This window comes from Pelobates fuscus, chromosome 1 (assembly GCF_036172605.1).
Source record: "Pelobates fuscus isolate aPelFus1 chromosome 1, aPelFus1.pri, whole genome shotgun sequence".
NCBI classification, from domain to species: domain Eukaryota; kingdom Metazoa; phylum Chordata; class Amphibia; order Anura; family Pelobatidae; genus Pelobates; species Pelobates fuscus.
The window spans coordinates 116,571,601-116,585,092 of record NC_086317.1 but is presented as its reverse complement, the minus strand read 5'-3'; the positions used below and the strand labels follow the sequence as shown (position 1 = coordinate 116,585,092).

The window sequence follows — 13,492 nt, the reverse complement described above, 5'->3', positions numbered from 1 at the left end:
GAGAAGAAGTTGTTGATGACCAACAGTGTTGACAGCAACAGAAAGGTCAAGGAGAATTAGAAGAGAGGTGAGTTGCTGTAACTTGTGCAGGGAGACTGACAGGTATACCCTCTTGCCTCCGGCAGCCAATTGCGGTTGCACCAGCCCCCAACTCCTCCCTCTTTACTACCCTCAGACTGTGCCAGCCTGTGTCGGTCTGAGGGGAGTAAAGAGGAAGGAGCTTGGGGTTGGTGCAGCCGCATTTAGGCTGCCGGTGGCTGGAGGGTACACCTGTCAGTCTCCCTGCACAATTTAAAGCAATTCAGGCTGCATGCTCTGTCCCCTCACCTAAGCCCCACCCCCAAACACAAGCCCCACCCTCACATGGAAGCTGCTGACCTCACTGGAATGAAGAGGCCAGACAATGACAACTTCACCTACCAGTGCCAGGTAAGCTTTGTGCTAGTGAGTGAGCTTCTGTGTGTGTGTGTGTGTGTCTGTATGTGCTAGTGAGGGAGCTTCTGTGTGTGTATGTCTGCTAGTAAGTGAGCATCTGTGTGTGTGTGCCTGCTAGTGAATGAGTTTGTGTGTGTGTGTGTGTGCACGTGCTAGTGAGTGAGCTTGTGTGTGTGAGCCTGCTAGTGAGTGAGATTGTGTGTGTATGCCTGCTAGTGAGTGAGCTTGTGTGTTTGTGCTAGTGAGGGAGCTTCTGTGTTTGTGGGTGTGCGTGCTAGTGAGCGAGCTTCTGTGTGTGTGTGTGTGTGTGTGTGTGTGCTAGTGAGGGTGCTTATGTGTGTGTGCATCTGCTAGTGAGTGAGCTTCTATGTGTGTGTGTGTGTGTGTGTGTGTGTGTGTGTCTGCTAGTGAGTGAGTTTGCGTGTGTGTGTGTATGTGTGCCTGCTAGAGGCCAGATAATGACAACTTCACCTACCAGTGCCAGGTAAGCTTTGTGTGTGTGCTAGTGAGTGAGCTTCTCTGTGTGTGTGTGTGTGTGTGTGTGTCTGTATGTGCTAGTGAGGGAGCTTCTGTGTGTGTACATCTGCTAGTGAGTGAACTTCTGTGTGTGTGTGTGCCTGCTAGTGAATGAGTTTGTGTGTGTGTGTGTGTGTGTGCCTGCTAGTGAGTGAGCGTGCGTGTGTGCCTGCTAGTGAGTGAACTTGTGTGTGTGTGTGTGTGCGCTAGTGGGGGAGCTTCTGTGTGTGTGTGTGTGTGTGTGTGTGTGTGCTAGTGAGCAAGCTTCTGTGTGTGTGTGTGTGTGTGTGTGTGTGCTAATGAGGGTGCTTATGTGTGTGTGCATCTGCTAGTGAGTGAGCTTCTGCGTGTGTGTGTGTGTGCCTGCTAGTGAGTGAACTTGTGTGTGTGTGTGCCTGCTAGCTTGTGTATGCAGTGAGCTTGTCTGTAGTAAGCATGTATGTGACTGTAAACTTGTCTATAGTGACCATGTGTGTGTCAGTGATCGTGTCTGTAGTGAGCATGTGTGTGTCAGTGAGCTTGTCTGTGGGGTGCGTGTGTGAATCAGTGAGCTTGTCTGTAGTGAGCGTGTGTGTGTGACTGTGAGCTTGTCTGTAGTAAACTTTTGTTTGTATCAGAGTTTGTCTGTACTAAATTTGTGTGTGTGTACCAGTAAGCTTGTCTGTGTGTGTCATTGAGATTGTTTGTCAGTGAGCCTATTTGTGTGCATCAGTGAGCTTGTTTTTTTATGTCAATGAGCTTATGTATATCAATGAGATTGTCTGTGTATATATATATATATATATATATATATGTATATATATATATATATATATATATATATAAATAAACGCACACACTACACAGCACAATGACCACAGCAATGCTCCGGATCTCGCAAGAGTGAACTCTAGCCCTGGAGCTACGGAGTTCACACTCACCACTGCGACCACAAGGGATTCCCCACGGACCACCAGGGATCCTCCCTCAGTAAAGGTCAGAAGGGATGGGACATACATGTATTTATTTTTATTTAAAAAAAATATTATAAAAAAGCACCCCTGCCCTCCTCACCACACATTCACACATTGCCCCCTACACACACACTTCCCCAACACACAAACACTGCTCTCCAATAAACACACTGCCCCTACACACACCATACACATTCACACACTGCTCCCTCATACAAACACTGCCCCCACACACACACACATACACTGCCCCCACACTCACCATACACATTCACACACTGCCCCCCCATACACACATTGGCCCACACACCCTACATATTTACACACTACACCCCCCACACACAGACGCTGAACCTTTCACACAAACTGCACCCCTCACACATTGCACCACTCACACACACCACTGCTCCTATCCCCTACTACAGCCCCATATCCCAGCAGACCCCAGGTAAGTTGTCAAACTGTTCTTAAACGGTTTGACTACTTACTCTGGGAGGGGGTCCTGGCACTTTTGGCACCATAACCACTACACAGAGCTCTAGTGGTTATTGTGCATGGATTATTTCTTTAAATAATCTACAAATGCCCCTCCCGAGATCAGGCTCTGGATCCTGTCATTCTCTGTTTTATTCTGATCTACAACTCTTGTTCAGGAAGTTCGAGCTGCTACAGATACAAAAAGCAAGCGCCAGAACGCACTCTCTTTTAAACAGTTTGACTGGTACTGTGGAAGTAGAATAGCCATAAGAAGATACATTTACTTTTCTGGTTAACTTTAGGACTCTATTTGCTTCCACGTTTAGGCCATGACTCCAAATGAAAATGCTTAAAACTAATTACCTGTCTTCTTCTTTTATTGGTATCCAGGTATTTATAGAACAGTAAATAACAAGTCATATCTTCATGGTGTTCCGTATGAAAAGATAGCTTTACAGAGTTCTTGACAACTTCAGAAATGTTCACAATTGGTGCTTTAAGAGGAACTGCAGACAGATTAACAGTATTCTGTTAATAACATAAAACCTAAAGCCATAAAATATGACTCAACTGAACATAAAGAAATATAGATTATTCACTGATTATTATTTTTTTTCAATACATTTTTCTATAAATACTTTCAGATTGAGTCTGTACAGAAATACTAACGTATTGCTAACCTCCTAATACAGGTGATATTAAAAAAAAAATAGTTTAAAAAAGCAAACTTATTTTCTCCCATTTTCAAGTTTGTCTATAGACATAGAAGCGTTTATCAATCTTAACAGTCAATCTTAACAATGCTCAGTTTATAAATATTAGAAGAATGAAATACTCCAGTCTCCTAAAGCACTACAGCGTACTAAAGATCTTTGTGTGTGAAGAGTGTGTCCTCTTGGCACATTTATAAATTTTTGAGAAAAAATACTGGAAACAATGGAAACAATGAAACTCCTTGCAAAAATAATAGAGAAAATATATATGTACCTTGACCTGGGTAGAAGCATGCAGCTCTGTCAGTTAGTAAACACGTCCTCTTACTTTCCAATTGTTTAGCTCAGTAAAACTAAATTAGGAGAAAGGCAATTGTCCAGAGCACCTGCCTTGCAAAAACTTTTCATGGGGCTGCATTGGTAAGTATATAATTGGACTACAGAAAGCCTGGGTTGGGGAAGAAGTATGACCTTGCAAAGACTTCAGACAAGATATCTGTAGGCTTTACAAGCTATTTTTAGATCTACCCTAAAGAAAAAAAAAAATCGTAATTAAATCCATGTACATTTTTAATGGAGGTGTCTCTACTAAACAGTGATTTTCGCTTTCTTTGTATTTTGACAATGGGGTGTTCCTTTAACCCTGCTGCTATGTGGAATTACTTTACAAAATTTCCATCATAGGATACTGTTTATGTCTGTGCTTGAGTGAGAAGAGAGTTAGCAGGAAGACTTTTTTCCAAAGCGATTAATAACAGTTCTGTGAGATTGTGCAGATGGTGTTTAAAGAGACACTCCACTGTCAAAATAAAAAATAAATACATAAATAAATAAATATTAACTCTTTAGTAGATATACCACTAATGTCTTAGGAAATAAGTCTTTGGAAGCATTTATTTCTAACTCAGTCCAGACTTTACGTTGCTGTCCAATTACAGATTTCCCCAATGCAGGTGCTTTGGGCAATTGCCTGACTCTCGATGGACCATTTGAATGACTGACAGACAGGAGTCTTTGATGTAGTGTGTCAGTTTAATTTTGTAAAATGAACAAAATGACACACTCTTCACACAAAAAAACACTTCAAAATGTTATTTTTACCAAATAAATTGTCATGCAAAATGTTCTTCTTCAAGTATTCTCCGTGTATCTATCATGATGATCCATTCTTAAAGGGACATGATTAGTGTCTCATTGTACAGCGCTACGGAATCTGATGGCGCTATATAATTAATAAAATAATAAATAATAATAATCACTTTAGTTCCTAAATAGTGAGCTGGTTGTCAAACTCATCATGTGAATCATTAATAATTAACAGTGTACCCATTAAACAAATAGCATTAACTAATACAATTCACAATTCACATGAAATATTTATATATGAAACCTAATTTAATATGAATAAAAGCTAAAACAAAGTGTGAGAAATTAAGAAATTGTATTTTTTTAGTTCTGCGTGACATTTAAACTGTAAATGTCATCATACTGTTAGCTTTTATTACAATAAAATCCACCTTTATGTTTAGTGATGTCTCACACAGAGGCTTTGTCACCCCACTAAAACACAGCATCTCAGAGTGCACAATTCTGATATCCACAGAATGAATATTACAGAAAGATAAGAGGGAATGAGACAAAATAAGTACAATCAATAAATAAATTAGCTCTAAAACTGGAAAAATAAGGAATTCACCAAATTCTATAAGACATAAGAATAGTACACCATGGAATATAGTGTGAGTATCCAGGAGCTATAAATTGGGAATGAGATACAGGTAATAAAAATTGATGCAAAATGGAATTCAGATAATAAGCAATAAAGAGATAGACAAGTATAATGTTCAGCGTAATATGTAGGTTACTTGTTGATACAAAATGTCTACAGTTGAACATAAGACAAAGTAGGGACTATTTCTCTTCTGGAGGTTTCCTACGCCATGACCAGCTATGACCAGCGGAGGAGCAAAGTGTGCTTCGTTTCAGGTGGTCAGAGAAATTTTCCCACAATCCTTAGCTTTCCTCCCTGTTCCCACGATGCTTCCTTTCATTATTGCCGAACGTCCTGTCATTTAGACAGAATGCCAGCAAAACTGCCGAATTGCGTCCTAACAGAATGAGTATAGTTTCTCCATTCGTGTTAGGACGCAATTCGGGACTTTGTTCGTATCGGAATTTAATTTGAATGAATGAAACTGCAAATCAATTCATTGCCGCGGCTGCATCTTACAGCCACTTAGTAGATGGCTCCCTAATTCCCACTGTATTAGGGAGCTATCTACCAAAAGGCTGAAAGACCTAAATTGGTCTTTCAGACAAATTTACTAATACTAAGTAAAGATTACTTAGTATGAGTAAATTCAGCCCCTACTCGCTATACTACGAGTAGGGGCATGTCTAGTAAACAGTGAGCAGCCAGTGGCTGCTCACTGTTAAAAAAAAAAAAAAAAAAACACATTAAACTGAAGGGGGGACCTGTGCGTTGGGTGGGGGCCCTAAATAAGACTAAGGGAGGGACCTACTGTCCTCCCTCCCGGCCCCCAGCCCTGTGCGTTGGGTGGGGGCCCTAAATAAGAATGTGGGGGGGACCTACTTTCATCCCCCCCAGCCTCCACCCCTGAATGGTGGGTGGGGGCCCTAGATGAAAATTCCCCCCCAATCAAGGATTTACAAGAATCGTTAATAATTTTTATGTACGTATATTTTATATATTAATTACCATCTGGGGCGCGGTTCCTTTCCCTTTTTTTGTACCCAATCAAGTTGTCTAGGGGTCCCCTAGTCACCCTCCCCACCCAAATAAAAAGGTATCCCCTACCTACCCCCTCACCCTAAAAATGGTGAGGGGGAATAAAATAACTAACCTGAAAAGAAAAATAAAACTTACCATTTGATGTTTTCTTTCTTCCCCCTGGCCCCCACCCTGAGCGGCGGGTGGGGGCCCTAAATAACAATAAGGGGGGACCTACTGTACTCCCCCCGGCCCCCACCCCTGCACGGCAGGTGGGGGCCCTAAATAAGAATAAGGGGGGGTGGACCCACTGTCCTCCCCCCTGGCCCCCACCCCTGAGCAGTGGGTGGGGGCCCTAAATAAGAATAAGGGGGTCCTACTGTCCTCCCCCCCGGCCCCCATCCCTGCGCGGCAGGTGGGGGCCCTAAATAAGAATAAGGGGGGGACCTACTGTCCTCCCCCCCAGCCCCCACCCCTGATGGCGGGTGAGGGGCCTAAATAAAAATCCCCCCCAATCAAGGTGATTAGGGGTCCCCAAGCCCCTAGTCACCTCCCCCACCCAAATAAAAAGGTATCCCCTACCTACCCCCGTAACCCTAAAAATAGTGAGGGGGAATAAAATAACTAACCTGAAAAGAAAAAGAAAATTTACCATTTGATGTCTTCTTTCTTCTAAAATCTTTTCCGCCCTAAAAAAGGCCAAATTAAAAACCCTCATACCCGTCTAACTTAAAATAAAAGAAAAATCCAGAGCACAAAAAATAAAACAGACGAAAAAGAAAAATCCTGAAGCAAAAAATAATAATCCATCTGAGACTACTCTGAGACTACCTTTACAGTCAACTAGGGGATGGGTGCCTTTGTTGCTCAAAAAGCCTTACTTCTTAAAGCAACAGCATGATGTAATACAGTTATAATCAAAATTATTCAACCACCATTGAAAATTAGGTTTATTGTCAAAATTTACACTTCAAGCTGTTTGCAATTAAAAAAAATCAAACAAAAGCAATTGAAATAGCTCAACATAATGAATGTTTCAAGTGCTTTCTCCAAATTCAAATGAAAATCCAAAGTATAATGACTTCTCCAGTCTAAAATTATTCAACCTCCTGAATAGAATCCCTCTCACCAACACCAATATGCAAAACAGGTGTTATCTCAAGCACACTTGATGCAACTTATCAAGGGTTTCATTAGCATGAATGGTGTGCTTAAGCTGGAACACTTGAAATACCTGGACTGGCTAGGGGTTTGTTGAGTGTCATGTTTGACTGCATGTTAAAAGAATGATCAACAAAGTTAAGGGAAGAGATCATCATTTCACAAACAAGTAACAGGATACAAAAAGATAACAAAGGCACTGGATGTTCTTAGAGACACTGTTGTAAGCACAGTTTGCAAGTTCAAAGTTGAAGGAACAATGGTTACACTACCTGGATGGGACAGAAAAATGAAGCCCTCAATGGCCGCGACCAGATTTTTGAGAAGGCAGGTTGTGTAAAACCCTTGAGTGACTGCAAAAGACCTGCAGCAAGACTTGAAGGAAACAGGCAGTGAGGTTTCAATAAGCACAGTAAGGGGCGTACTAAACACAGAAGGTTTCCATGCAAGAACTTGAAGATGTACACCACCAACGACCTAAAAGCACAAGAAAAGTTGTTTCCAAAATGCTAAAAATCATACAAATTTTTGGGATTCTGTTCTGTGGAGATGAAACAAAACTGGAACTTTTGAGCCCAATGGATCAGCAGAATGCCTAGAAGAAGAATGAAGCGTGCACTAAAAACAACACTCTGCCTACATTTAAGCATGGTGGTGGGTCTGTGATGCTCTGTGGCTACTTTTTATCCTCTGGCACTGAAAACCTGCAGCATGTGAAAGACAAGATGGATTTATTGAAGTATCAGGAAACCTAGGTGAAAACTCCATGCCATCTAGGAGGCAATAGTCAAAACTGCAATTATCTGCTGCCAAGAAACCCAATTTTGTCTCCTCACCATGCATCATGCATCATGCAGTAGCATGCATTCATGCTCACGTTCCAAAACCAAATGTGTTACTATTTTATTCCATAAGAACTGGACTTTTTATCTTACACAAAAATATGAAAGCTATAAAAGTAGACCTTTTATTTTAGTGGGCCCCTCAACAATAAACCACTTATGAAAGTAATTCCCTACTGCCTTGATGACAATCAAATTACTTTTCTTACACACAGTTTCACCAAAATTCAACAAATGAAGCAAAGCAGACTATGTGACGACTTCAACTGTGTCCCGAATTATTGCTTTGACACCTGAGACTCAATTTCCAGACCACCAACTAATTCAGCAAAAGAACTGAGTAAAATATTTACTGACTTGTCAAATTTGTTCAGCTTTCAAGATGCATGGTGAGAACTTGCACTGGAAGAGTGTTACTTTACTTATTACTCTGTGGCCAACAAAACACACTCACACATTGACCTCTGCTTAGTAGATTCCCAAACACTGCAATCCAAAACTGCAACTAAGTTCTAACATTGGTTTTATTACTTGGTTGGACTATACTCCTATTCTGACCACCTTCATTTCTTACTGTTGCGACTGGTACTCAATTAATCCCGGTTGGCTGACAAAAATATTTCCAAAAATTCTCTCCAGTCAAATTAAATATTTCCAGCTGAACTCTTATGACTCCACTAATGTTTCCATGACCAGGTTTGCACGTAAAGCATATATTAGAGGGCATTTTATCCAGCACGGCTGTTCTAGCAGCTTCTAAAATTGCTGATCTACGTTATGAAATGCAATCACTCCAATTGATACAGAATGAACGATTCCTACACAAATTAAAATGAACACATTTTACTCAAGACAACAAGGCAAGCAAATACCTGGCTAAATAAAAAAGGCACAAATTCCCTTTATTGCATCTCAGGATGGCGAGAAGGTGTTTAATCCTGCCCAATTAGTCAAAACTGTTGATGCATGAGCATTTTTGAGCGGTCGAAGCAGACAGTCGCATGGCTGCGGGGCTCCCGTCAATTGAGCCAGCAAACCCCTTATACAAACGAGCAAACACAACCCAACTCCACTCCAGACACCCACAGAGACCCACACAACCTCAATGGGTCGAAAATCGAAAAAAGCAAAAGCCGAAAATCCCCGACAAAGCATGGATATCGGGGCGCTATGGCGGCAAGCACAGGCCGCAACCGGAGCGCACATGGCGGCCATGCATGGCGGATGCTCCGATTTTTCGGACGGGACCTCTGAAGGAGAGGATGGGGACCCCCCACAGCCCGAGACCACACAGGTACAAACACTGGTACAGGCACAACCACCCATGAAAGCACCCACCCCAGTGACTATGGAGGCTATAGGGGAACTCATGGCAGACCACCATAGAAAGATAGCAGCAGATGTGGCCCTGCTTAGAGAGGATTTTAAACTCATCACAACCAGGCTGGGAGCTGTGGAAGGCACCGTTAATAATCACATGACACAGATGACAGAACTGCAAGCGGCAATACATAGCCTACAGCAGCAAACACTGCTCCACGAGCAGCAACTGGCCTCCCAGGAGGATAAACTTCGCCGCAACAACCTAAAACTTAGGGGAGTCCTGGACTCCGTCCCAGAGGCGGAACTACCACATCTGGCAAGGAGACTTCTCACCACGCTAGTGACCCCGAAATCAGCCAAAGCAATCACCCTCGATGGCATATTCCGCTTACCAAAGTCAGCGAGAGCACCACCTACCGCCACAGGGGACCTCATAGTCCGGTTCCAGTCCCTCAGTGACAAGCAAGCAATCCTGGCAGCCGTCAGAGGCCAACCAACACTTACCTTTGAGGGGATGACACTTTCCTTCTTCTCTGATCTCTCAGGGGGGACATTGGCGTGGAGGAGATCACTGGGCCCATTCACATCCCTCCTGCGACTACACCAAGTCCGGTACCGCTGGGGACCAGGGCGCACCCTTCAGATTGAACGGGGAGGCAACTCTCACATAGTCCATAATATGCAAGAGGCCACGGAGGCACTAGGACTACTGAACCTCCCCACGACTGCACTCGCCACAGTGACAGACATGTCCGGTCCCAGGCGCCCACTGGGGAGGAACGCAGCCGCCGCACCGGAGTTCGTCCCCCGACGACCCACTGCAAACTCATACGCGGCAGCCACTACATGAACTGGGGCTCAGTGATACTGGACACACTTTCGGGCATACCATACCCCCCCCTGTCGACCGTCTGCATATGTCTCTACACATGTAGCAGAGGAAAACACTTCAAACGTTAATTCGGCATCACGGACATAGTTTATTCATATTTTTCTTATCCTTTATTACTGTTACGTGACTCGCTACCCACACGAGCTGACTCAATCTTTTAAGCTACCCGCACCTACTGGATTTTCAGACTTATCTGCAAACTCGCGGGATGCCCAGTATCCAATGACTCTATCTAATGCCTTAGTTAACACATCTTTCTATATTTTCAATGTATATAAGTTTGTTTTGATTTTTCTTTTGGAGTCCATACAATCGCAGCAGCCAAGCACATGGTGATGTGTGTGCCATAGGGTGGATATCAGCCTGTTGAATCACTCTAATACTGTTCATATCTAAGTGATCATTATACTTTTACGTATATATAGCCTGAAATACCCTAATTTCTGCATACGCATATCATAGTAGCACACTCATGAATAGCAAGCCTGATCTCGCTAATGTAAACTCATTATGACATATAACGTGCACTGAGTTAACCCTGCCTTCATTTTACTAATTTTACTAATTTTTAGGCTAGCCGGATAACCCTGCCAGGGATATGCTACATTGCCTAAGCTAGATGAGTATATTTAGGCTGTGAAACGCAACACACTTAAAAACTCATTATTGTGTTTACAGGTATTGCTCACCGACATTTAATCTTTCTCTCTCAATTGATAACTAGCATGTTTTCCATTTACTATTATTAGTATAAAATGAGGTTGGAGCCTAAAAATATGCCAATATCTAACCCTGGCGTCACTCTTGCACCACGCTGTTGTGGCATAAGTTGAAGTGAATTTATTATCTTATCTTAGACTAGCCTGGGATTGCAGGGGGGACCTCACTAGATGTTTGTCAACTAAATAATGCCTGCACCCACATGTTATATGGCTCAAACCCAAGCACATTGTACTTCTACCATTAAGCGTGTACTAACCTATTCTCAGTCTAGATAGCAAAGCCCCACGTCACAATGTCTGCAAAGCTTAGACTAGACCTTGATCTCTAGCCTACGGACTACTTAGCTATCATAAAAAAGAAAATGTGCATTGTATATGAAACCACACTGTTGTTGTTTAATGTATACTGCTTTGATTGCACTAGCTATCGTGGCAGTGCAAATCTGCTTGTTAACTCATGCACAACCTAAATAAAGAATTAAAAAAAAAAAAAAAAAAAAAACTGTTGATGCATATTACTGTGCTATACATCAGCTAAACAATGATCATACCACTAAAACTCCCTCAATCAATGGAATCAACCAATATCTTCAAGTTCCTAAGCTTATTTTTGGACAAGCCAAATCTCTTGATCTCCCAATCTCAACTGAAGAAACCTTCTTGCCTCTAAATGCCTTATCTAAAAGATGTGGCATACTAAGGGGGAGCATGGTGGATCGGTCCGCCCCGGGTGCCACTAGGTAGGCAGGTTTGGGCTCGGTATCATGACCAGGATGTGTCCACAGAACTTGAAAATAGGCTGCATGTAAGAAAAGTGGGGGCAGAGCTAAAACAGACAGGGGTAGAGCTAAACACAGCCTCCTACTGCTGCACATCGAGGGTAAGCAAGAAGGAGTCCCTGGCTCCCAAACTAACAGACTCCAGGGAGGGACCTCAGTGAATCCACTCCTCCTTCAGCCCATACTGTCTGTAAGTAAGAGAGAGAGAGAAAGTGTGTATGTGTGTGAGATTGTCAGCCTGTGAGTGTGTGTGTCTGTAACTGTGTGTGAGAAACTGCCTGCCTGTAACTTTGTGACTGTCAGGATCGGGACAGGGATCCAACACGCAGAGTACAAAAAGGTACAGGGTACGTATACCGGACCTTAGAATGGCCGGACTAACGTAAGAGTAGTAAAGAATGGTCTAGAGACAAGCCGAGGTCGAGGGAACGAGAGAGCAGGTAAACGAGAGACAAGCCGAGTCAAAGGGTAATAGAGGTAAACGAGGTAGAACAGACAAGCCGGGTCAAAACCAAAGAAACTAACAGAATACAAGAGCACTGAGTGACTAGACAAGCTAGAACCACGACAGGGCAATGAACAAACGTAGAAAGCCCTCTTTTATACCCTGATTCAAAACAGGTAATCACGCCCCCGACGAATCCTCATTCGTGCTTGGGGCTTGATTGACAGATCGGGTTGGGTTGTCGTCATGACGTCGGCTACTGAACGCCGCGTCATAAAAGGAAGTGGATCCCTCGCGGCCGGCGTGTAAACGACCGAGGGAACCGCGAGGAACGAGTGATTCAACCCTTTTGCGAGGAAGAACGTCCAAGTGTCTCACCTCCACAGAGGTAGAGACAGCAGGTACCCTGACAGTACCCCCCCCCTCAGAAATGCCCACCGGGTGGAAGGAACCGGGACGAGATGGAAAACGGGAGTGAAAAGCCCTGCGGAGGCGAGGCGCATGCACATCCTCCTGAGGTATCCAAGACCTCTCCTCAGGACCATATCCCTTCCAATCAACCAGATATTGTAACCTCCCCCGGGAGATACGAGAATCGATGATGGAATTGATTTCATACTCCTCTTGTCCCTCAACCTGAACAGAGCGAGGAGTGGATGCAGTGGAGGAAAACTTGTTACAAATTAGGGGTTTTAACAAGGAAACATGAAAGGAGTTAGGAATGCGTAAGGCAGATGGAAGAGCCAGACGATACGCAACTGGGTTAATTCGAGTCAGGACCCTGTAAGGTCCAATGTAACGAGGCGCGAATTTCATAGAAGGAACCTTCAAGCGAATGTTTTTGGTACTCAACCATACCCTGTCCCCTGGAACAAAGACTGGAGCCGCCCTTCTATGTTTATCAGCGTGTTTCTTGAACAACATGGAATTATGCAGAAGAATTTGTCGAGTCTGATCCCACAACTTCCTCAGATTGGCAACATGAACATCAACCGACGGTACTCCTTGGGAAGGAGAAACCGAGGGAAGAATGGAGGGATGAAAGCCATAATTCATGAAAAAGGGGCTAGAATGAGTAGAATCACAAACGAGATTGTTGTGTGCGAACTCTGCCCAAGGAATCAGACCAACCCAATCGTCCTGGTGTTCGGAAACAAAAATATTGCTTGATCTTTTGATTAGTACGTTCAGCAGCTCCGTTAGACTGGGGATGATAGGCAGAAGAGAAATTCAATTTGATACCCATTTGAGAGCAGAATGACTTCCAAAAACGGGAAACAAATTGGGAACCTCTATCAGAAACAATTTCGGAAGGTATCCCATGTAAACGAAATATCTCTTTAGCGAATATCTCAGCCAATTCAGGGGAAGATGGAAGTTTAGGTAAGGGCACGAAATGAGCCATCTTAGTAAACCTGTCAACCACCGTGAGAATCACAGTCTGTTTTTTAGAAACAGGTAAATCGACAATGAAATCCATAGCCAAACAGGTCCATGGTTTCT

The 13,492-nt window shown here is 43.3% G+C and overlaps 1 protein-coding gene across 1 annotated transcript in view; it reads right to left on the bottom strand.

The window, feature by feature from the left end:
- Positions 1 to 13,492, bottom strand: part of LOC134588654 (interleukin-5 receptor subunit alpha-like) — a 55,281-nt gene that overhangs the window by 29,477 nt on the left and 12,312 nt on the right. Inside the window, exon 3 of the mRNA XM_063444286.1 lies at positions 2,745 to 2,887. Within this exon, the coding sequence (XP_063300356.1) occupies positions 2,745 to 2,887 (143 nt within the window). The remainder of the gene's footprint in view (positions 1 to 2,744; positions 2,888 to 13,492) is intronic.